Source organism: Egretta garzetta, unplaced genomic scaffold (assembly GCF_000687185.1).
Source record: "Egretta garzetta isolate BGI_Z169 unplaced genomic scaffold, ASM68718v1 scaffold557, whole genome shotgun sequence".
Classification (NCBI taxonomy): Eukaryota; Metazoa; Chordata; class Aves; order Pelecaniformes; family Ardeidae; genus Egretta; species Egretta garzetta.
Genome location: NW_009260264.1, coordinates 816,212 through 841,494, shown reverse-complemented (window position 1 = coordinate 841,494; position 25,283 = coordinate 816,212). Strand labels below are relative to the sequence as shown.

Sequence of the window (25,283 nt, the reverse complement as noted above, 5' to 3'; positions counted from 1 at the left end):
GATTCTGTAATGATTCAAATTGCAGAAGAGAATGCTGTTGAAAGGAGAAAGTGCCCCAAATGCAAACCACTCTGTCAGCTACTATTGCTAGAATAAACTGCATGCTCTGCATGGACTTCAGGAAAGCTCCAGATAAACTGATTGCAACAACCCATATCAAATACCCCATTTCTGCTGACTTTTTTTTTTTTTTTTAAACTCTGGCTCTGGTGCTTTTGTATTTGAAGGGGAAAGGTTCAGACACTAGAGATTTAATAGCATTTAAAGAGATCACTGACAAAACATTTGTTTATTTAGAAAGGTGACTGCCAACTTCAGAACACTCTGTGGAGCAAAGTTGTTGTTTGCTATATTATATCCTGTTTGCATGTAGTTACAGGTTTTCCCCTGTGTAGGAAGAAATATTCTTCCTCATTCCTCTACAAAGAGTAATGATGCTAGTCAAAGGGAGCTTTTAAATTCTGTTAGGTACAGTGCAAAATAAAGGGTGAATTTAAACTTAGAGGAAAAGCCCATTCTAAATCAAAAGGGGCACTCGGAACCTAAAAGACTGTGGGCCATGCTACTGTAAATATGAATTAAGTGTTTGAACTCTGACATTCCCAGTTGCCTGTGTGAATGTCGCAAGCAAAGGTTTACATTAGTAGGTCTGATAGGAACTACTTTCTGGAAGAAATTTCAGGGGAGTTTACTGAAATATGACTTGTACAATAGGCTGCCAACCTACAATTACAGAAGAAAATAAGATGTTAAGCCATAGTATCGCTTTGTTTTGGTTACTTTTAATATTAGAATATTAATTATTGAAAAATCAAGGTATAGAAAGAAATAAACTTTGTATCATTGACTTTGCATTGATAAGTCTCATTAGACAAATCCAGGAGTTTTTATATACCAGTCAAGAAGTATTTAAAATATGGTGATGGTCAAAAAGCTAGAGGTGGAAAATGCTTCAATATAGTTACAGAATTACATGTTACATAACTCCTTAATTATTTTCGTCAGACTTTAGACTTGGTGCCCTAAGTAGTTATAGTAAGAACAAACAAGAAAAGCACTATGTGTAAGACAGATTTTACCCAGTTCAGAATAGATAGTACTAATGAATATATGATGCTTTCAAAGTAGCAGTAGAAAACAGACATATAAAAATTTTTCCTCACTCTTTACCTGTTCTCATTCTTCTCTTAAGAATCAAAAATTTGACAATCCAAAGGGGAGAAAGAGTACTTTCCTGCAGATTTACAGAGTCTCAGAAATAGCCCACTAGGAGTTTAAAAAAACCGATTTCAAGCTTCTAAAATATAAATTTTCATTTAAAACATTAATGTCTATAAGTTTCTTGTTCAAGAATTAGTTCAAGTTCTAGAAGTAATTAATATCTCAAAGAGATTTTTAGGAAAGCACAGCATGGGAAGTGTAAATGACTTCTCTGGTTCTGCCCATCAGGCACAGCTGGCATGTGATTTGGGGATATTTTCAACTTTACTTTTCGAAGTTTCCTTTGTAGACAATTGCTGCAGACTGGAATGCTGGTCTAGAAAGACGTATGAAATGCCTTAAACACTTGCAAATCAATGCAAAGTAATTAATGGATATTGGAGAGAATGGTTATATTCACAGCACTACCAAAGCAGCATAGGCAGCCTTAGGAAATGTTGATTTTCTTCCTTTTGCTTCTTTTATTCATCATCCCTGTTTGCTTCTTTTGTTGTGCTGCTGAACTAGAACTTAAGATCTTCAGATCAGGAACTGTGGTGCTTGCGAGGGGGCCGGTGGGCGAGGGTCACTGGTCAGTAGCAGCTCGACTGCTCTTAATGCAGCTGATGATAGGCTTTGAAAACTGAGTGTCTGACATCTCAGTGGAAACCTGCCTCCTTTTTCTCTCTAACATCTTGTTTGTGCCGGCTGTCAGCAGGACATAGCGGTTGGGCCAAGGATCACCAGATTTTTACTGTTCTTTCAGCTACAAATGAGGTCTTGTCCTGGAAAAAAAGAGAGGCTGGCAACTGGCGCTTCTTTTTTATGACAGCAAAGCAAAGAAGGAAGGAAGCTAACCCACATGTACTGAGGTTTGGCTGAAAAGTTCAAAGATTTTTTCATAGCTGTTTGAGACACTGTGGCCAGAAACCCATGACAGACTGATCAGGGGATATTAAGGTGGAGTTGTGCGTTATTCTACTTGTAGGGGTGTTCTTATCTTTGAACCTCTCATCAGAAATTAGCAGGATAGAAAAAGAGGAAGGAGGAATCCAAAACCTAGAAATTCCCTAGCAGAAGTGCATGGATGAGAAAGATTATTTTTTTTTTTCTTCTTAAATAGTAATTTTAAAACCCTGAAAGGGTACTGCAAGCTATGATTATTCCTCCATAGGAAACAAAGTGTATCACTAATTCTGAAAGAATTATGTCAAGCAAAACAATATGAGCAAAACCAGGTTTCACAAATATGGCAAAAGGTGACCAAAAGGAAAGTGATTCTGTCATTAAAAGTTTTTGTAGCCTCTGTTTCTGTAGTACTGTTTAAAGGATTGTTTGAATAATTTTTACTTACTTTTAATTTTAGTTTGTGCCTGTCTTCTACTGCTGTTATCCCTGAATGGGATGCTGTAACTGGAAAACTAGAGTGCTCATCTTGGAGAGGATAAGTGAAACAAGAACATAACTTGTTTAATCGAGCAGGGGAGCGGATGGCAGGACAGGGCCTGGGAGGGCACAGAGATCAGTTCTGTATTTCTGGAAGCAAGCCTGTAGGAATTCACTATCTAAAATTTGGTGAAGGATGTGAATTATGCTGCCACTGAGCATGAAAACTTTTTTAAGTGTATTGAGCTGAAGTTCAGCTTCACGAAAATGCAATCTCACTGTGCCAAAATGGTGTCTTCCTGGAGATGCAAACCATAGTATGCACTGGTTATTCTGAAGACCTGAAGCGAGGAATTACTGATTCCTTGGTTAATTTTGGTTTAGGTACTGATTTATTAAATACATTCTTGCACTTTTTTAGTTCTTTCTCAAGCTTTCATGTCTCTTCTGTACTTTCTTAATTCCACAAAGACCATTTACATCAGTGCTGCTGAGAAAAATGGTGTCAAACCATTGAGAATTACTTGGTTTCATTTTACATTTGCGGTTTTAAGACTAAGGTTATGAAGACTGACTGCCAAAAAGCGATGGTGAATATTGGATAGCTTTAGCTTTTCGGGGACTGGGAGAGGTGACAGAGACCTGTGAAGGTATGGAAGAGCAGCTGTGCCATCTTGACAGGATTTTCTCTGCAGGGCTGTAATTCTCAGGAGCCTCCATCCCTGGTTCCGGCTGGCTGGGAGCACTAAGCCACAAGCTGTAGGCTAGGCCCGAGTTAACCTTCTGAGTTAATGGCACTGTAATGCATGTGTGTCTTGCCTGAAGAAGCCTTGCGAGAGGGGGACGGGATATTTCTGACCTTTAGATGTATTGGTCTGTCTTGTTAACTTGAAGAGGTTGGCTTGTGTGGGACCTGCACCATGACTCCACTGAGGCGGCAGAGCCTTGCAAAGGGTCGCAAGTTTTCAGCAGCAGCTACAACGAGGAAGACTTTGAGTCACTGAGGAAGACTTTGAGTCACTGAGTTTCCTCAGTTTTCCGGTCCTGTGCTTCTTGCCAAGTTTAGCAGGGTAATAGTAACGAATTTCTGGAGATTAAATGCTGCTCCTCCCCTTGAGTCGTGTCTGTGGCCGTGGAGTAGCAGTGCGTTGCTGGTCAGACTGCCTCCCGCTCTCCATCTGCAGAGGAAGAAAACGGCAATCTCCTTCTTCCAGGGGTCTAGCAAACTTACAGTCAGCTCAGAAGGGAAGTGGGATTTTACAGTGCGATTGAAACAGCTTGGTGTTTTATGGTGTTGTCAATGCGTGACTGTACAAACTTAAATACCGCATCACCAGGGAAAAAGATGAGCGATGAGCTCTGGATGCGAAACTCAAATTTCTAGGTCACTGGCTGAGATCGTAACTCAGCACAGGCCAGAGCTTGTTATCGTTTTGTGGCTTGCACTTGGTCTCCTTCCAGGTATCAGGGCCAGAGCGCTCCCTGCTTTGAGGCCCTAACCCCCTGACTGAGCTCTGGTCACTGCGCAGGCCCACCATGGCCAGGCTGCTTCCCTGCTCGCAGCTCCTGTCCCCCTCAGAAGTTGGTCAGTTGTTACTCACCTGTGTGTTATTACTGTAGAATGATTAAGGAGGTAATGTTTTCTTAGGATGCATACAGATGTCGTCTGTGTAACTTTGCTATATTGAAGAAGCTTGAGGTCCAAAACCTTGACCAGAGAAGCTGAGATTGCAAGGGTTGAGTGGGAATAGTTGGGCAATGCATAAAAACAATTTTGGTAATAGCATACTTGAGCAAGAATGAAGCAACTATTGCTCTGTTTTCAAAATAATGCTACTAGAATATTTATATATTGCAACTTGGGAGATGGCAGCATTGGCCAGCTATCTGTGCTAATTCTGATTGGTAGCCTAAGTGACCTTATTGTTTTTTCTTCATGTAGCAGTAGTAAGGAGTGTTATGGATTATACAACCATTTTTTTGTGTTAGCCTCTACTAGGAAATTTTACCCTCTGTTCCTAAAGAGGGCTGGACATCGGAGAATTTTTAAAGCAGAATCTTAAGTGTTCCGTGTCTTTCTTCCAGTATATTTCTTCTTTTCATCTTTTTTGTGTTTGTGGCGAACTGTATAATCTTCTGAACACCACCCAAATACTTCTCCTGTCATTAATGGCCAAGCCATAGTTGGTGTCAGTGCATAGTTAGATGCTTAGTTACTTTTCAAGCCTCAAAACCTGGTAGTATTCAAATTATTACAGTTCTGAGCGTAGCTGTGATACAGTTGTCCTACCTCCTTAAAGGCTGCTCATTTTCAAGTATGGTTTTATATATAAATATATTTCTATTCCTGTCTATCAGCACGGAAGACTTTGGAACTGATTTTACCATATTTTACTTTGTAGGTGAGCATCTCTGTTACTTTGCTGATAGACTGTGGATATTTTCTGTGTCTTCCTACAAAAATATGAATCCTACTATTTAATTTTTATCAGAAAACAGTGTAGGAAATAATGTTGCAACATTGTATAAACCATATAGCAGATATAAATGTGAGACCTTATAAGAGGGAAAGGAGATGTTACTTAAAATAAGAACTGAGGGGGAAAAAAAGAGTTTTCACTCACTCTCACAGTCTCTCAAGCCCCAGAGCATGTGCCTCAGAGGTCCGTCCAGAAGCTGGGCACCAGAACAGGGGTGTCCAAGGTGTCTGTTCAGCAAAAAGGCACTATGATGCTTGTGTTCGGCTTTTAGGTCTGGAATCCATGGCCATGGTATAGGAGGAAAGGATGCCAGGTGCCACACTCTCCTCATGTCCCAGGTTCTTCTTCAGTTGCCAACAGATTTTGCATATGTGTTTTTGGAGCTGACAGTGATCAGTGAGTCGTTAGGAGACCCCATGGTTCTTCGCCTCCAGATCTGGGTGTGTTGTGAAACTGCAGCTAGATGTGCTGGGGGATGTGTGGGGTGTGTGTCTCCATGACCTGCCCACCCAGGTGCCATTCACGCAGGCCGTGCTGAGAGCCCAGCTTCCCCTGGTCTCGCCACAGCCAGACCTTCCCATTCATACCAGTCTGAGCCTCTCAGTTACAGTTCTCTGCAGTGCTTTTTAGAGCTTATAAGAATGTATTGAAGCCAGATAAAGGTTCTTATTGTGGAGAAAGCAAACTACTTTCTGAAGTAAATTAGAATCAGATAAGAAGTTAAAATGAAAGTTGAGGAAGGCAGGAGAAAAAAGCTTTTTCTTTTTCCTTTGAATTCCAATACACACAGCTCAAATCTTTTAAACGACCAATTTAGCCATGTATTTTGGAGTACCACGGACAAGCATATGACAACCTATTTTTGATTCAGATGGGACTAGTCTCCTCCCCTGGACCTGACAAAGAAGCTGTTAACTCTGAAAGCTCCATGTGTTTACGGTGGCTAAAAATAGCGGTGCATGGCGCTTAATAAGGTCTTCTTACAGAGGTCCAGTTTGAGTGCTATGTCTGAATGCTACATGAGATTTTTTTCACCAGGTTTTTGCTCTTGCACTTTCTCTGAAGACTTAAAGCCCTGAAGGCTCTCGTCTGTTTTTCTAAGGAGTTGCACAACTTCAGATTCTTGCTAGTTTAGTTGACTTTTATTTGCAGTTAGCATAGATAAATTTCTTCAGAAGGTCTGGTTAGAAATAGAAGTGTCTCATGCTTACTTTTAAAAAAATATGGCTAACTAGGGCTTCATGTGAACTCGGCACTACCTTATGCTGTTAAAGACTTAGAAAGTGCTGAAGAGCCTCAAAATACAGTTCCCACACTAAGCACAGAAACAAAAGATATTTGGATAAGTGACCTCATGAACAATTCTGAATCTTTTAGATACGTGCTAATTTTCATATTCATCAAACTCTTTTCCCCAAGAAAAAATGAAAATAGACATCTCAGACCATCACCAACTCAGCAGTTGACACTGCTGTTTTTCTGTAGTTTGGTGAGTGAAAGGACTTGGCTCAGAAGCGTGCATTTGATAAACAGAAAAACATACAGTTATAGCTAATGTAAAACCAGAGAATTTACAACAACGTTGTAAGGTATGTGTGTGCCATCACAAGGACATTTGTGCTCTAGTTGAAAAAGAATCAACCTCTCCTATGTGCTAACTCTTGGGGGTTGTACTGGGAACTGAAACCCATCAGACTTGAATTTTCAGAAGAGCTGATCCCCTCAATGTAGGACAGAAAACTTTAGGGAATATGTTCAGATATGATTGGGGTTTTTTGACAATTAAGTTTGGGTAGTTACCTGGATGTGCAAAAAACTGGATATTGTTTTGTTTTGACTCTTCAGCAAACTTACTGTAAGAATATGCTTTTGAAAATGTTAGGTTTGGTTTTTTTCCCTCCTTGGAATGTTTGTGTGAATGTGACAGATTGAGTTAGTCTTCAGAGGTTTATTTCCCTTTTCAGCTCCTATTTTCATATGGAGGATTACTAGGCAAAACTGGCAGAATCGAAGCATAGAACAGTTGTTCTTCCCTGAAATTGATCCTTAATGCGTGAGACTTATTCTAACCCTGATTTGTGTATGCCTGAGCATATTCATATGAGTGTTTGTTTGTTTATTCTCTCTTTTTAATCCTTGTGTGTATATCTAAGACTTTAATTTTTCAAAGCACACCTCAGTATCAGAAATACTATTACAATATTTCTGAGTACTTCACTAGGCAGTTACTTACAAAGATGTGAAAACACTCTTTAAATGGACCAAGTCTGGGCTAATGTAATGTTTTTGAGCTTTAACTTGTAGAAATATTTTTCATCTAAGATATTAATATGCTTGTATGGAGCACATTAAAAGAAATTAATTTGGTCTCTATAGATTTTTAAAAATAAGATTTGGGTTTTTTTAATGATGCATGATTTGAAGTTACTGGTTACTTTATAACTGATGCTCCAGAACCTTTTTCCAAAATAGCTTTTTATGGCAAAGCTGCCATTATTCATTACTTTTTGCACTTACTCAGGAAAGGTATCAGTTTGACATTAATGAGGATAATTGAGGATAATGAACATAATGAGGATAATGAGAAAAAGTCTTTTCCTCTTTCTACTGGGAGCTGGAATTGCCCTCTCCTCACAGGGAAAGAATAAGCAGGCAGTGGGAGGGGGGTTTTAAACAAACTACCTTGGGTTATGCTCGGTGAGAGAGCTCTTTGCAAAAGCTGCTGGTTTCTGACGCTATCTTTTTGGAAATAACATTGAACGTAAATTTGTTGAGCATTTTGTAATTGTTTTTTCTTTCAGTACAGTGCATCAATAGGGTTTTTTATATCCTTAATTCTTCAAACTGAGGATGTGGAGTTTTGTTTTTCCAGAGAACTGTGGATTAGGAAAGATGAGAGAAGGTATTTTAAGTTTCTTTTTCTGTTTGCTGGGTAACAAAGGCATGCCTATGATCACTTTGACCTTGTTGCTTGATGCATTTTTTTGTGTGTGGTGTATATGGATCTGTTAATACATTAAAAGGAAACAAACCTCATCACAGATGATATGTTTGCAGTGAGAAATGTTAGAATTGTCTGTGCAGCCCGTGTATCAGTGTCTTTGTATTCCTTTGATACTATATCATTGCCTTTTAGTTTTTTAGGTATTACTTCTTTAGAGCTTTAGATTTAGAATTTAATTTGTGCTTTTCTTTCTCTTCACATAATTAATGTACCATAAAAATGAAGTATTTTTTCAGAGTAAGTTCACTCTCATCATTGCTGTGGAAATGTGTGCTTCCTTAACTTGCAGAACAGTGTCTATTGAAATCTGGAATAAATGCTAGCAAATGCAATTCTCTTTCCTTCTCTTTCTACTCCTCTAGTCCTGACTGGTGTATCTTCCCACTGCTGCCTTTGCCTCCCTTATGCTTTTTAATTTAACATCACTTAGCCAAGCACTGATAGAATTTTATTGCCTTTGTTAGCTCATGCTTAACATAGGATCCAGACCATCAATGCGTTTCCAGCCTGGTGCAGCCTTCAATTTGATAGCCCAGGAAGGAAAAAATGGATTTCTCTGTTAGCAGTAAATACTGTGTTCTCCGCCCTGCTTCTCCCATCCCCATGGGCTGAGCAAGGCACACTTTCCATACTAAGCAGAAAGGGCAGGGGGAAGAAGGTGTGCATGCAAGTTTACCTGCAGACTTACCCATCACTTGAGAAGTTGACTGTCATTCTGTGGCTCTCAAACTGTGGTCCATCGGCAGGGAGAGGGAATGGAGGGAAACCAAACTGCCCCCAGCAAGCTTAAATTTGCTCAGTAGGAATCTGCATCCCCCTTGGAAACTTCCTCTAAAAAAAAAAAAAAAAAAAAAAAAGTCTGCTAATTGCTAATGGCAAAATACTGGAAAACACTGATAAAGGTGATAGGATTATACATACCTGTTGAGCTCAAGTGGATACCTTATTTCTGGATCCTTATTGGTGCAGTTTGGGTAAACGCTTGCTGCCAGGCTGGGAATCCAGCAGCGAGCCTTGAGATGGGATGGTGTCAACACTTCAGCTTTTACGTTCTCAGAGAAAGTTGTAACTGCTTGTGTTTGTAGAGAAGAAATCGATGATGCGACTCATTGGAATTTGATGCCAGAGAGCTAGACGTCTGAGCTGAGCTCCTTCCACTTGTCCTTCTGACTCCAGGAGTTAGAACTGAGGGAATAAGGAAAGACGCGTGATGCTTTCATGGGTTATGGCCTCTCGTCTATGATGTGAATGCACAGTGCTATCTAAAAGCATGATAACCATGACTGGTATGGCGATGAGCCTGAATTTATAAGTCCGCTGGAAAGCCAAGGAATACTACCAGGTCAGACTTAGTAGTGGCTTGGTTTATATTTTCCTAAAGGCAGGTGGATCAGAAGAACTAACAGAGCAAGCCAAAGTTATGCTGTTCAAAAGGAACTTGTTACCTTTGCTCCTGCTGCAGTAATAATTTTAAATAAAAAATAAGCATCAGATATTGCTTTTTAAAATTAGTAGTGTAGGGTTTTTTTTTCCCAATTTAATCATGCTGAATAGAATTGCTTCTGTGTTTGCATCGTTTCTGAAGGTATGACTTAAAAAACTGTAGAAGCCTAACATTGAGTTATAGGAAGTAAAGAAACAAGTTTAGGTTTTTTTATGCTTATGTGGTTACTCTCTTGAGGGAATACAAAATTTGTAAATGAGTGAAACTTGGCAGTTATATACGCTCAGTTATTATCGTTCAGTTTTTTGAAGGAAACTAAGATATCGGGTTACCTCTGTTACTTGACGACACAGCACTAGTACTTTGCTGGTGCTGTGCAAAGTATTTTGACAGTAGGCTCATGTTAAGTCTTAACAATAAGTCTACTGGGACTGGATAGTAGGTAACGTGCTTGGAGTGGTATCTTTTCTTTGATAAGTTTGCAACTTGATTACAGAACTGTTTTCCATCACAAATTCGTATATTAAGTCTTAACTTGCTTTATTATATATGCAGCTTTAAAGTGAATTGAAAGTTATGATTGGGAATTTAACTTATAGCCTGGAACCTGTACATTCCTGCCATTATCCTACTTCCATATGTGATGGATTGTGTTCTAGATCATGGACAGGTGAAAGACACTTATCCTTTATATTCTTTTAAGCTGATATTGCATGAAAACAGCTTTCTGACAGTGAAGCAAAGTATGTTAAATATATTAGCAGTTTGGAAGTATTCTATGAAATAAATTTGATGTCTTTCTAAGTGAAGGTTTCTGTGAAACTCAACATACGATTTTTAATCAAAGAAAGAAGAGGTTTTCTATTCTGGCAGTTGTTCTAGAAAAGGAATTACATAAACTACATTTTTAATGGTCTGACACTTTAATGGTCAGGATTTCCTGATGGTGTGCCGTAATCAAGGATGACTGGGCAGGACTTGAGACAACTGAGTTCAAACCGATATCCTCTTCCTCCTCCAATTTGTGTGCTTTATCACATTGTTTTCCAGTGTGTATGGTTTGGTCTTTTGGCATCTTGTGCTATCAAAATTATTGTTAAATTTTGTCTTTTTTTCCCTGTCTGATAATAATCTATGCGCCTGGTCTACCATAGAAGGCTCTGTAAAGTGATTCACATAATGAGTTTTACTACTTCTTGCATATGCTTGTAGCAATTTCAGACACTATTTCCCATCTATGTCCTAGCTGTTATGTTGTTAAGGATTTTTTAAAATATAAGTATGTGAAGTTGGTCTTGTGTACTTCTTAGTGATGATTTTTTAAAATTTAATTTTAAATTTCTTGTTTGCAAAGGTAGTTGCTTGTACCATAGATGGGAAATTCTGCCCTGCCACCCCATACTAAATTAGAATTACATAGCATGAGATTATCAGGTGAGCTTTATCTTTGAGACTGTAGCTTGTAGCAGCCTTTGCTGCTCTTGAGTCTGACATTCTCAGTGGATAGAGTGAACCCAGCAATGACTAAGCGTCTGTTTCTGACTGGCTGCCCTGGATGTCCTGACACTGCCCTGAATGTCAGATCTGACCTCTTTTACAACCAGTAAATTTATTAATAAAAGTATTTGTGTTTTCTACCTTCCATAGATATATAATACCCACCCATCTGATTTAGGTGATTGTATGTGATACACATGGCTGTTGTTTGTCCTGTTCAGTCACAATTCTCTATAGAAGCAGGTTCTCTATATACGGTATGAGGATAATGTGTTACTCTGCTAACAATTTTTAAGGATTGCTGTGATTTTTTTTTTTTTTTAACCCAGAAAGAAAGCTTTGCTCAGGGATAAACACTTAAGCTGGTATTCTGCAATTCATGAGTGGTGCTCCTTTCCACAGATGAGAGATTTAGAAAGGTGGCTCTGCCAGATTGCTACTTCTCACCTATGTAAGAGGAATGGCGAGCATAGTCCTTATTTAAGAAGTGGCAAAACCAGTAGGATTTACTTGGGGAAATTTGTAGCCCAGTTTCTCTCTTTTCATGTATCTGAGCTTAGGCAAAAAAAATTTTTTAAAAGCCATTTTCCTCATTTTATCTTTCTTATCTATTTTATCTTTCTGTCTGTTCTAGAGTTTCAGGGAAGAAATAATATGTCTATTTTGCTTTGAGACTTCTCAAAATGAAGTAGGGAAGAGACTGCAGGACGTGAAGTCCCGTACAGGGACTGGAATATTTGCTGGTTAGAATTTGCTCAGCCATTCAAGCATCTAGGCAAGAAGAATTTCTTGTCTTCACAGCAATTCCTCAAAAAGTGTCTGAATATTAGTACAAAAAAGGGTGAAAGGTGCTGTGTGGCTGAGAATATAGCAAAAAGTCTCCAGAAGATTTTGGTGGTGGAGAGTTTAGAAGGGGGAGAGATACCTTTCAAGGACTTGTCTGTGTTTGACACATAGGGGACTGACTTCATACATCTCAGACCATGTTCATAGGTGTAGAAAAGATGGAGGAGAAATTTTCTTCTAAACTTAAATTGGTGTTTGCTTGTTTGTTTTTTAAATAACAAAACCCAGCACTTTTAAGTTTGAGGCAATGTTACCAAAGCATATTTCTCTTCTTGCTTTCTCCCTTGCAGGAGTCTCTTTGGTTAGATTTCTAGAAAGCATTATGCCAAATGAAAGTCTAAAAATTACAGCTTATGAATTAAATTGTCAGAGATATTAACAACAGTGGGGAAAAAGACTACTGAATCTTTGGAAGGACCAAACTACCTAGTTATGAGGCAGAACTTCAAATCTGAGGATCATCTGTAGCAGCAAGACTGTATCTGCTAAGGGATTGTAATCTGGCCCAGATACCTAGAAAACTAGATATTGCCAGATTAAGATTTTATGCCTTAGAATTTCTGCTGTGTCTTTGTTTTGGCCTGAGGTAATGTTTCTATTACTATTTACTAGCAGAGGATTTTGAAGGAAGCTAAGATTAAATTTCTTGCCTGTGTTTTCAGAGGCTTTGAAAGCAGAAAACAAGCTTCATGTGAGTACCTGTAACTAGACAAGTTGGCAGCTGCTCTCCTAGTTGAGTCAACTTCACATAAAGAAAGGATGTTCATATTTGTTGGGGGTACAAAAATGATTTGTATGATAAAACTTCGGAAGATTGCTGTCAGGTTTTTGTTCTGTGTTTTTTTGAGTCCAAATGAAAGCTCAGCTGTCATAGTACCAGTTCTCACAATACACTCCAAAACTTTTCCCTTCCTTTTTGTATTCCCTCCCAGGGCATCCTTCACATTTTAGCTACATGCTTAATTAGCTACTCGTTGAAATAAACTTATCTTTTGTTTATTGATGCAGCATTCATATATGTTTCTTTGTTCCAGAGCTTAGTTAAAATGTAATATAAATGACGTGCAGAAAACAGACTCCACAATCTGTAAGATTGTAAAGTAGGTATGTTTATTCAGCGCTGGGCAGCACGAGGGGTAGTCCCACCAAAGTTGTGCGTGCGTGTGTGGTAGCTTGCCTTGAAGTTATGCTACAAAGTGTTATATATACATAAGATTCCCAAATATGCCTATACATATGCATGACTTGTCCCCGCTTCGTATTAAAATTAGCCCCAAGAAGTCATTTCCATAAACTCCTCCCAACTGCGCTTGCGCAGTGTCTCCTGGTGGTGGTCGTGGGGGTCGTGGGCAATGAAGGCTGATGACTCCTCTTCGTCACCGCTAGTAACCCCTTGTTCTTGGGGAGACTCAGTTGCTCCTTGGCTCTTGTCCAAACTACAGGGTCGGTTTTGGCTGGTTCTCAAGGCAACTCCTCGGTTCTTATCAAGAACTTGTACAGTAGACAATAGTGAGCACAGTTTTAAGCAACATCTTCTCTACTAGGATCCCCTTTTCAATAAACATATCTGAAGCTCCTTAGATAAATTGTCAATAGGGAAGTGTTTCTATTGCAGAAGTAAAATGTAAGTTCCGATTTAGACATGGAGGGGAAGTTATCAATACACGTATAACTTCCTCTCTCCGAAAGGTTCGACTTGGCTTTACAAACATTACACTGAACCGTACTGCTGAACTAAGCCAGTTGTAAGCCTGTTTCTACTTCACAGGTGGGTGATCCATTCAGCTTATTAACATGTGGTGTTTCATAAAAGCATGACAAAAGTACCAGCTACTGCTGTGGGTTTAATTCTTTTCACCTGGGCTCTTAGTCCATGTGTCTTGTTAATGAGATAATAGTTCTTCTTTGCCTGTTCATGGAGTGTAATTGGACATGTGGAGCCACGATCTTTGTCAAACTTTTTTCAAAGATAATATAATGAGATAATAGTTCTTCTTTGCCTGTTCATGTAGTGTAATTGGACATGTGGATCTTTGTCAAACTTTTTTCAAAGATAATGTCACCATATACTGCCAATGCAGAGAAGGAAGAGAGAATGCCATACCTCATGTCACTGGATGAATTAGTTGTGTAGTCTGTATTGAAAATAATAGGATGTTTGTTCATCAGGAACTATGTATCCAGACTAAGATACGAGAAATACGGGAGAAAGAGCAGATTTTTTTTTTTTTTTCCCTTGGCCATGTATATTGTATTTGGCCTGATTTCAGTTTCAACTATTGTGTTTGTATCTGTCGTGTTCTACGAGAAATACGGGAGAAAGAGCAGATTTTTTTATTTTTTTTTTCCTTGGCCATGTATATTGTGTTTGGCCTGATTTCAGTTTCAACTATTGTGTTCGTATCTGTGGTGTTTGGGATCAGTAGGCGTATATTATGTAAAGCAAAGGAATACCTAGGTAACACAATCTATGAAAATTTATGTGGTCAGTGGCCCTTAATAGATACATAATTTCACTGGCAACAGCTGTAGATTTTATTCACATTATTTATGTTATCTTGTAAAGTGACATGATGATGGTGTCAGGAGGCTGCTATGCCTCTTCCTTCACTTTCAGGTTTTCATGCCAGTATCAAGAATAATACTTTCATTAGGTACTTTTTAAAAAATGCATCTTAAGAATGCCTCAAAAAATGGCATCTAGCAGAAACTTATTATCTTAGTCCGTCTAAGCACATTATTGAGAATAATATGCATTACTGAGAAATTGGAATAGCATTTACATGTAACTTGAAGTGGTTAAAATAAGTATATATTTTACGAGTTTGTAATTTCTTCCCTTTAATCTTTTAGCACAGTTTAAAATTAGTAACATTTTGCCAGTAAATGAGCATTAATGAAATAAATGGAAAAATCTGGATAAATGCAGCGTAATGCAGAAGAGTCCACCATCTCTGCAAAGACTGCTGACTCCAGCACTTGTGTGATGCCGGCGAACCAAGGAACCAGCCAGAGCCACGTGTGCGGCGGTGCTGGCTGTGCATGAGATCAGCTGGGATTCAGTACAGCCTGAGCTAGTAAGGCAGTGATAAATCCAACTTACAGACAGTGGTACATAGTTTGGACAAAAACCAGTGAAGTAGACCCGGCTGGTCTGCTGTGCTGTCACATGCTTTGGCAACCCAGGTAAACCAGCTGGCTAAATTAATAGCAACTGCATCCTCCCATCGCTACTCTGAAAGCAAAACTGAGATTTAAGTGAAGAATGGCTCTTTCTTTATATTTGTCTAAAGACTGGAGGCTAAGATTTGGAATGTGCATCTGTTATTAGAGCAGTGTATGTTGAATTTCATTGTCTTCATAAAGAAGTTCACCATTTCTCTTATTCAAATAATGAGGTTTTTTCACTGATATGAGTAAGGAGACTTTGGAAACAATAGAAACCTGATGGTCTACAGGAATTGTAGAATTGTGAAATAATGACTAGGTTATTGAAGAAGTCGTCTGCTCTAGAAAACAAAGTGCTGGTTTGGGACACAGGAAACCTAGGTTTAACTTTTTGGCTCTCTTCATAATTTGTTGGGATGATACTGAATAGGTTGCCATCTCTTATGAGCATTGACATCCTTATTAGGAAAACATAATGATTCCTTTAGTAAAATAACTGGAGATCTGTTGCTATGGAACACTAACAATTGTTACAGATATGTTTCCATGTATGTTAATAACACTTCTGTGAGGTAGGATGAAATGTTCTAGATGTTTATCAGAGTACAAGACAAGGAGCTTAATTAAAATTCCTTTAAGTAACCACACATACTATTTCCAATCTTTGGGAATTTTTCATATTGTCAGTTGGACATCCAAGCCTGTTCTGCAACAAGTATCACAGGAAACTTAAAGTACCTGTGGTGTTAACATATGCTGCAAAAATAACAATAAAAAGCTTAATCATTAAATGTAAGCTGTGTAAAATGATTTACTACCTTAGCAATGAACTTAAAAATAGCAACCAAGAATATGATCTGCTTGATGAAAACTATGGAGGCCCTCTCAAAAGTGTGTTGCGTATCCTTGTGTTATAGTTGGATACCTTAATTAAAATAAGTAAAGTAATTCTAGATGTATTTTCAGGGATCTTGAAAGAGGGGGAGATACCTGATGAGGGTTTTGCTTCAGTCTGACCATTCCAACTTCCTGAGAAACAGCAGTAACTGAAAGCAAATTTCTGTTAAGGGAAAAGACGTGAAAAACATAGAAAGTACTGTTTAAAGAACATACGATGTGTCAACACTCGGCTAAGTGTAAAGTAGTACCAAAAGAAGTGTATGAAAGCTAAAAATCATCATTTACTATTAGCCGTGAAGCAAAATGCACTCATGAAGTGTTCACAGGCTGCGGAGCGTTTGTTACCTTTTGGTACCTGCTTTGTATGTTTGAATAGCGAATAATCTTGTTGGTAAATAGGACACTACTTACATCCTCTAATACTCGATGCGTTTGGGCTATACCGAGAGAAGCGGGATGATAAAAATAGCATTCTTTAATATCAACTTGGGTATTAGGTAACCTTTCCCAGTTCTGGACGCTTGTGTTTAACGTGAACCAACTTTGTTTCTAATTTAGCATACATCAGGGCGTATTGCCCTTTGACCTAGGAGTATGTTGTCTGTCTAATTATTCTTTGTATTGTTTTACTGTTCCTTGGAACTATCCAAACAATTTGGTGTGGCCCTAGCAACCAAACAATACTGTTTAACAGAGATTCCCTACGGCACTTGCTCCCAAGCTCCCAGATTTCCCACGTAGCGCTGGCTCACATCAGAGCAAACAAACAGGATATTGTTTCAAGTGAATAACATTCAGTGTTTTCAAGGGATTTATGAAAGTAGTTTTTTGTTTTTGAACTGTTGTGAGTGGTATGATTTTTTTTGGTTCCACATTTCATCTGGAGTTCTGTAGAATGGTCCATGTTTTGAAGCTTCAAAACAATGTTTGAAACTTAAATTTTTGCTGGCAGCTAAGAGCAGAGAATGGCTTATGCTTTGATGGCAAAGAATAGCAGAAAGGAATTACTTAATCCTGTCCTGTAATGAGATTTTTTTTCCATTAAATATGCTATTTAAAATCCATGTAGACCCTTCTTACAGTGTTATCGATTGCAAGTTTATGAGTAAATGAATCCCACTGAACATAATTATAGCAGATAATAATGTTTGACCTAGTTAAGGAATCCGGTAATAGATTTTGAATTTTCTTTAAGGAACTACTATATAGCTTCTTACTAAACACAGTCCCTCCCCTTTTTCCCTCCTATGTGGGTTTTTTTCTGTGTGTGCTTAATGGCAGATAAAACCACGCACATTGTCATATACAAGGCAAGAGTTGTTAACGCTGACATGAATTAGTCCTCAGCAGGTTCATAGATGAAAGCAAATCCTAGTCGTTTATTCTGCTTTTTGAATATGCTGGCATTTCAGCAAAACTAAGATATTTGTAATCCTCTCATGGCAGTCTTTATAATTGCTTCAGTTTGACATTTTCCCCTTGGTTTTTTGGGAGGGTTTATTACCAACTGAAGAGTTTGCACACATCACCACAGAGATTAGTAACATGTGCGACCATGGGGTAGCCTTAACTCTGCTTTGCTGCTGGAAGAGTGAAAAGGCAAGTGCTGTCCCTGCACTGACTCTCCTCTTTGTGCTGGCCCCAAGCATTATGTACGGTCATGTGGCCAGCAAATTGGACAACTGATTGTGTCAAAATTAACCTGGGGAAAAAAATTAATACGTATGCTGCTTTTCCAGTTCAGTTCACGCAGCTGCACATTTGTGTTTGCTTGCACAGGCGGAGAATGGTACAGGGAAGGAGACAGCTGGCTGGGAGGGATTGCATCCTTTGACAGCGCTGCAGCTGAAGCCATCTGAAGGGGGCTGTGTGAAACTGTAGCCAAGGAGCGGGGTCCCTGGCATTACAGGCTGATGTAAGGCAGTCCTGGTACCACATTCCCCTGGCTTCATGGTCATGCCCTCTGCCTGGCATTGAAATTTTCTGCAACGCTTCTGGGAGCTGGTCTGGTTGTAGTCCAGTCCAGTTGCTTCTTTTTTTTCTTGCTAGGGTTGGATTTTTGTCCAGTTTACCCATTTTGAGTTGATTTCCTATGTTGTTGCATGAGTCTGGGGGGAGCATTTGCCTGCAGTATGCCAGCATTTAGATCAGCCTTGGGGTTTCATTCTTAGTGAGAGAAGCTGTCTTGTAGCTTTGAAAGTTAACAGACTAGGACGGTCTCTTACTGAGGATTAGTTTTCCCCATTCTTGAATGACATGGGCCTTCTAAGGCAATCTTTTGAAAACTGGAGACAGAAATGTGTTGTGTAAACACGCTATTAAGACTTGTCTACATAAAGCAAATCTAAATGTAGTTCTGGGTTAAGGAGCACATTAGTCCTTCTCAGTTTCCCTATAGAGAGACAAGAGCTGGCTGAGTACCAGCTTCTCATTACTCAGGAGCTTGGACTGGACCGGAGCTGTGGCATGTTCCCATAAATCCTTAGTCCTGATAACATGGGGATTGTGGCACACTCCAGTAGGTAAGTCTAGAAGGAGCCAAAGCAGCTGCTTTGCTAAATTTCTTCTGACGCAACACAGCTAATGATGTTCAAAAGGAGATTTAAACTTCTCATTTCTTTCCAGTCTGCTAGCTTCAGTAAGTGATTTAGAATAATAGAATCCAGTTTGTCTGTTGAGTGGAACAAAGCTTTAGCTTTCTTAGAAACTCTATGTAGGATAGAAGCAGCTGTTTACTTAGCAATGTGTGGTATCTGTTAGGAGACCTTAGGTAATTCATTTTTTTATCTTGTTCATCTGCAGGTGGATATGAGAGTTGTTCAAAATCTGTGTGTAGCAGCATTTTTCTGTTTTGTCAATCTTGGTGTTTCTGTTTGTTACCTACTGTGGCTAGCAAGGATATAGTCCTTCTTTTCGCATCTTCTCTCCTCAAGCCCCTCTGTGCTATCGTCCTTGACACATAAAGCATCTCTCTCATTTCCTGGGCTGCCTTTGGAAGCATCAGGGCTTAAGAGTGACAAGAGCATGGATACTGGAGAATGTAGACATTGTAAAGAAATGAAATCTTTTTTAAAGCACCTGACACGTTTATGCTTCTGTACCGAGGGACAAGCCAATCATTAGATACAGGATAAGAAAGAATTTTTCTTTCAAGTCTGGTATTTTGGGTTGTTACCTTTCTTTGCAGCATGCACTTTGTCTGTTTCCTCACACTTTTATGCACTTTCATGTAGCGAACTTTCACCATAGGGATCTAGAACATGGCAGTATCTTTGGTCTCCCACTGCCTGCACTGTGTGGCACATGCTCTTCTGTGCCTTTTAGGGCCTCTGTTACCGAGATCAGAGTGCTGGATCAAAGCATTAGAGGATGTTCAGAAATGCTTTATGGCATGTGGTGTGCATGCGTGTCATTCTGGTGTTGCCCCTGGTTGCTGGGAACTCAGCTCTGTGACCTTGACAAATCCTTCCAGCCTCCTTCCAGCCTTGAAGACTGCATACTGCAATTTACGTACAGGAAAAAATAAGCATTACTCCAACTAAACAGCAAGTTTGTACAAAAAATACCTAGGGGAAAAAGCATAGGTCATATGTAGTCCTCCCAACGTTATGCAAGGTAGCCTTCCATTTTGATTAGAGGCTAAGGTAGTTGTGGCTGTTCTGTTTTCATTCATTCTGAAATGTTGTTCATTTCAGTAATATGTTTGATAAATGAAAACTTTCTGTGAAAGTTGAGGAAGTCTGAGTTATGTAAAATGCAGCTTTCTGAAGTGATAGAAGAAATTATGAACGGCTGAGACTCAGACTTTGGAAGATGCAAAGTGAAGTACCAAAGGTTTGGTCTCCATGGCAACCAGTATATTCATGAATGAGTTGAACATTGAAAAAAATGTTTGAGTAAAAATTGGGGATAATATTTAATCAATAGGAATTGCACATGTACAAGTTCCTCAAAACTGGCCAAGTGCATCTCCTCACACTTTAACTGCAAAAGCATTAAGGAAGCTTACTTGAACAAATCACGATATGTAATACAATAAAATAGACTGAGACCAGGCTCCTCTTATATAACTGTCTTAGGAAAATAAAATCTTAATAGGTAAGAATTCTTAATATCAATTCCTAATACCAATAAAAAAATAATGTCTGCAATTGTGGAATACACTAGAGAAGTATCAGACCTTTCTGAGTAGATCTGTGGCATCATTAGAGATGTCAATAGTTATTTTGATTTATAGTGTGCAAGACCAGAATTCTATTTATTTACTCTAATTGTTATGTGTGTGTTAAACTCATGTACGAGTGAGTTCTGATTCCTGATTTTCTGTATTGCAATTCACACTGGGTGGCAGCTGTGATAATAAAGAAATGGTTTTGAGTGCTTAAGGAAAAAAAAAATTAAAGGCAGATAAATATATCTAAACTTAGTATATGACAATTTCAGTATGATAGTGAAAGCCCTAATCCTTAAGAGAGGGAGACTAATATATCCAGCATTATTCATATTGATCAATTAGTTAATATTTCTAATAAGGAACAAGTCTTTCAGATTTGTGACTAGAGAGTAGAGAAAAACAGTTAGCATGACATGTCTAGAAAGGGTTTGCGTTCTTGTTAAAAGAATCAGCTTACTGACAAAAAGTGCCAAGAGGTGCCAAGGACATATTTTTCTTGAAGATATTTGGACACCAAGTAGAAACTTGAACTTCATAGACTATTTCTAAAAATTGTATCGAGCAGATGCCTTTCACAGTATAGGGAGATAAGCTTTTAAATGGAACCTTTTGATTTTTGGTCATGCTGAAGATACCAGCTATTAAAAACTCTGAACTCTATAATGATCATCATACAGTTGTGTTCAGAGGGAAAGTAAAGAAGTGACAGGTACTGTGTTTAGAAGCTCTGCTTTACCGTTCTTCATTTTTCTTTTTTTCCACAGCCTCTACACCACCCAGCAGAGTAAATAAACGCAGAGTTTCTCCAAGTGTTGTTTCCACCTGGGAAAAGAGAGGCATCATCATGTCTAACATTACTATTGATCCAGATGTCAAACCTGGCGAGTATGTCATCAAAAGCCTCTTTGCTGAATTTGCTGTTCAAGCTGAAAAGAAAATTGAAGTTGTAATGGCTGAACCTTTGGTGAGTCCTTTTTTTTCATAGTATCCCTTTAAATGGTCCTGCTTTTTTTGTAAAATAGGCTGATTTATCATATGCCTGGTTACTGAAAAAAACATCCCCAGAGACTGTTGACTTTTCAAAGGGATTACTTCAAGAATAAATAGGCATCTGCAAACAGGGTTGATACCTGGATTATGTTTTATTGACTTCCGTTAAAACTGTAATGTAGTGGTTACTGGAAATAAGACCTCTTAGTATTCATAAGTTCTGTCAAATCACAAAAGGAAATTGTGGCAACAAAAAATGTTCCTTCATTAACACTGCAAAGTGTTTTCTGCTGATGTTTCTTTGAAATAATACTTTGACAATATACTTTCAAGAAAAGATGTATTTAGTTTGTTTTCCCAAGTAATGACACTAACACCTGGAATAATATAGAAGCCCGTACACATTGCAGGTTAGGCAAAATGCAAAATTCTGTTGGTGTTCCAGACCTCATGATCTTGAAATAAATGGATTTTTTTTAAACTTGGAAATTCCACTCAGTTGTGAGTTGTGGATTTCTTTTTTTTGGTAGGTTGTTTGAGCTATGAGTTAGTATTAGTACTCCTTTAAGGTGTGGGGTTTGGGGTTTTTTTACACAAGTGAGTTACCATCCTGATGTTCTATGAGAAATGCAAATGCACCCTCCAGTCTCAACACATGACCTAGTGGCAGGTAATCATGACTTTTCTATGCCCAAGGCATGATGTCAAGATTATGCTATATTATGGGCATGCTATCAAGTAAACTGTTGTTCTAGGTGTCCCATTTCCTCCAAATAGCTGTAAAAGCTATAAAAATAAGTTTATCCATACCATATTGTCCTGCCTGGTTTCCTACATGCCTCTCAAAGCTTACAAGAAACAGAAGAGATGCACACCTTTGTTACAAATTTGCTGCAATCGCATAGTCGTCCTGTGTACACAAGATGCAACACAGATGCTCGTGGAAGAGCAATATATGACTACGTAGAATGAACTTTACAGTAAGCTGTGTTTAACTTGTTGAACTGAGCATATGGTGGCAGTCTTAATTCAGATGTTTCTCTTCCTTCTAACCATCATACTTCAGCAGTTCCTAAAAGAATTTGTTTGTTCCTTCATTCACTGGTCACCCCTCTGAGAAAGTAGGCCTGATCTTGGTGTTGGAAGGACACGTGCTTGAGTCTCCATTTCTCCTTTGTATGTCAACACCTGCTGCCACCCACTGCATGCCAGCTCCTTTCACTGTCTCTTCCTCTTACTGCTGTTCTCTCCCTAATATTTACCTACTTGCTTTTGCATAGGGGTGCTTCTTTCTGCTCCTTTCTTCTTCTTAGAGTATAATGTACAGACGGAATTGACAGAAATCCTTGCATTATAGCTACAGCACAATAAGATGTTTTCCACGTTTTTCAGCCGGGAATGCTCCCTGCAACATACACTTAATATTTATTTCTAAATAGATGCAATTATTTTGTTTGAATGCAATTTAAAGTTTTATTAGTTCCTTACATGTATGCAGGGAGCTGAAATCTCTGCAATATCATCTCTTGGACAAAATAGGTCAAGGACATAAAATAGATTTGACACGTGATGAATTTGAGTGTTGAAATCTTCAAGTTCTTTTAGTTGCAGGCAAAAGGTAAAATAATTTGAAATGATAACTAGAAAGTCAACTAAATTGAAAGGCCTCTGTTTGCAACTTCTGCTTGCAGAAGTGTTAGTTATTGCTGTGAATGACCCTATTATAGAAAAAGGCACATGTGAGCACTTGGACATCAGTTTTGAAACTGTGGGGAAAATGTTACAAGCAGCAGTCCAAAAGAACACAAAAGGGAGCTAAACATGTTCTGTGGTGTCGCTGATTGGATCATCTTCAACTAAAAGCAGTAGATCAAAAGCTGAGGAAACAACTTTATACACACCTACTTAGGTATACGTTGTGTGTATATGTGTGTGTGTTCATGTACCAGGCAAGCCTACAACTTAAACATAACTTGTCTGTTTCCTTATAGGCATCCAAAAGAGTTAGGTATTCAGGAGAGTTTGATAAGAAAGCACAGAAGCATTTGTAGGAGAAGGGACACACAAATGGCAAAGGGTACGTGCTTAAGAAGTGAGAGGAGAGCTTTTGGGGGTGGCGATGCTGTGGCTGGAAAAGCAGGTAGCTCCACTCGGAGTGGTCTGCGTGCCTACTGCTGCGGATGCTGTTCCCTTGGCCCCTTTTTCCATTCATCTGCTAAACGTACAGGGAGGGTAGCGCCTGGCCAGAATGACATAGGCTGCCTGTGATTTAGATATGCCGAAGAGGGCTTTTCCTGTGGATGCAGCTAGTGTGGAGTTAAATCTCCTGACCAAAATGCTGGTAGCAAGGTAAATATAATAGCCCTGCAGCTCACTTGTGCTGCAAAACTTGTCCCTAAATCAGATAAAATAATTGCTCCGACAACAGTCCCAGGCATCTCCCTGCCATGCTGTTAACTGCTAAATGTTTTAAAATCTGTTAATCGTACAAAATTGAAACATCTCACCAGGTTCAAAGTTAGAAAACCCATTAAACTAATGAAATAATGCACTTTTCAAAGAAAAGTGATTCCCAGCTCTTTTTTCTGGTGAGGTTCTATGGTGATGGCATGATGGTCTGCATTAGTCAGGATCTTTTACTAAGATTCTGAAATTGTTATTATGTGTGTATACAGTATGCTTTGGGGTAAAATATGAAATGATAAATTAGTGGAGTAGTCATTTGTGAAAGTCTTTTTAACAATTCTGTCTGGGTTCATTTGCTAAATTAAATTCCTTTAAACAACATATTTTAATGCAGTCACATGTAAATTTGCACATATAGCCAACATTCCTTATTTTATACTAATGGGAAGGAAGGACTATATAGAAAATCAGCAATTTAAGAGGGGTGCTAGAAGCTGTGGAGAAGTGCAACAACCTGGGCCTGTGTAATACAAAGAGGTGAAATGGAGTCCTTGAGTGTCTGAATGAAATGAAGTGCTAAGGTACTGAAGTGGTTTTGGTTTTGTACATAGTATTCGATATAAATACTGAATATTCAGTTCTAGCATATGACATTTAAAAAGAAAGGTAAAAGGCTGAAGGGGCACAGCAATGGTGCTGACTGAGATTGGAGAAAAGGCTTTACAGGAAGAGAGGAAAGCCCTTTATTACTTTAGTGTGATTTGATTTTGTGGGATGACTGGGCTACAAATAATAAAGTTTATGTGGAGAATATATATAGTGTTACATAAATCTTTAATGTCTTAGATGAAGCCGGGCTGCTGGATGAAGCTGCTGGAGAGAATTTGGAGCCAGACCAACTAAAATTAGGAGCTAGACACTTTTTTAAAACTTAAAAGATAAACGTGTCAGCAGGAGAGCAAAAGTTAATTAAAAAAAAATTCCCAACTTTTAAAAAATAGCAGCTTCAGGTCAAGATGGCACCAGAGGGTGAGGGGATGGTACTGTTTGGCCAGATGAGTGTCATCTATGAGTAACTGACTTGTGATTTTCAAAAAGTAACTAAATGATTTCTCTGGCTGTGAATTTACTTAGGATACTCAGTGAGTAATGAAGTAGTTTCCTTCCACTGATTTAATTAAGAGTTCTCTGCCCTGCAAATGTTTAAAATAAGTTTCAAGTAGTGAGTGTAACCACAGGAAGGAAGATCATCCTTTTAGTGGGTAAATTAAATTAAACTACCTTGTTTTTAAATCAATTCTTCTAAATCTTCTGTAGTATTATTTGGGGGTGCTGGTGGATGAAAAGCTGGACATGAGCCGGCAATGTGCGCTGGCAGCCCAGAAGGCCAACCGTACTCTGGGCTGCACTGGGAGAAGCGTGGCCAGCAGGTCGAGGGAGGTGATTCTGCCCCTCTACTCTGCTCTGGTGAGACCTCAGCTGGAGTGCTGCGTCCAGCTCTGGAGCCCTCAGCACAAGAAGGACATGGAAGTGTTGGAGTGGGTCCAGAGGAGGCCACAAAAATGATCCGAGGGCTGGAGCACTTCTCCTATGAGGACAGTCTGAAAGAGTTGGGCTTGTTCAGCCTGGAAAAAAGAAGGCTGTGGGGAGACCTGATTACGGCCTTTCAATACCTAAAGGGGGCCTATAGGAAAGATGGGGAAAATCTTTTTAGTAGGGCCAGCTGTGACAGGACAAGGGGTAATGGTTTTAAACTAAACCAGGGTAGGTTTAGACTAGATATAAGGA

At 38.9% G+C, this 25,283-nt stretch overlaps 1 protein-coding gene across 2 annotated transcripts in view; it reads left to right on the top strand.

Moving 5' to 3' along the window:
* The window catches only part of FRYL (FRY like transcription coactivator), a 156,395-nt gene that overhangs the window by 35,638 nt on the left and 95,474 nt on the right, over positions 1-25,283 (top strand). For both annotated transcript variants that reach the window (XM_035897671.1, XM_035897670.1), the window contains one exon: positions 20,864-21,063. In XM_035897671.1, coding sequence (XP_035753564.1) covers positions 20,944-21,063 — 120 coding nt within the window. In that variant the 5' untranslated portion in view covers positions 20,864-20,943. Of the gene's footprint in view, positions 1-20,863; positions 21,064-25,283 lie in introns of those variants that run through there.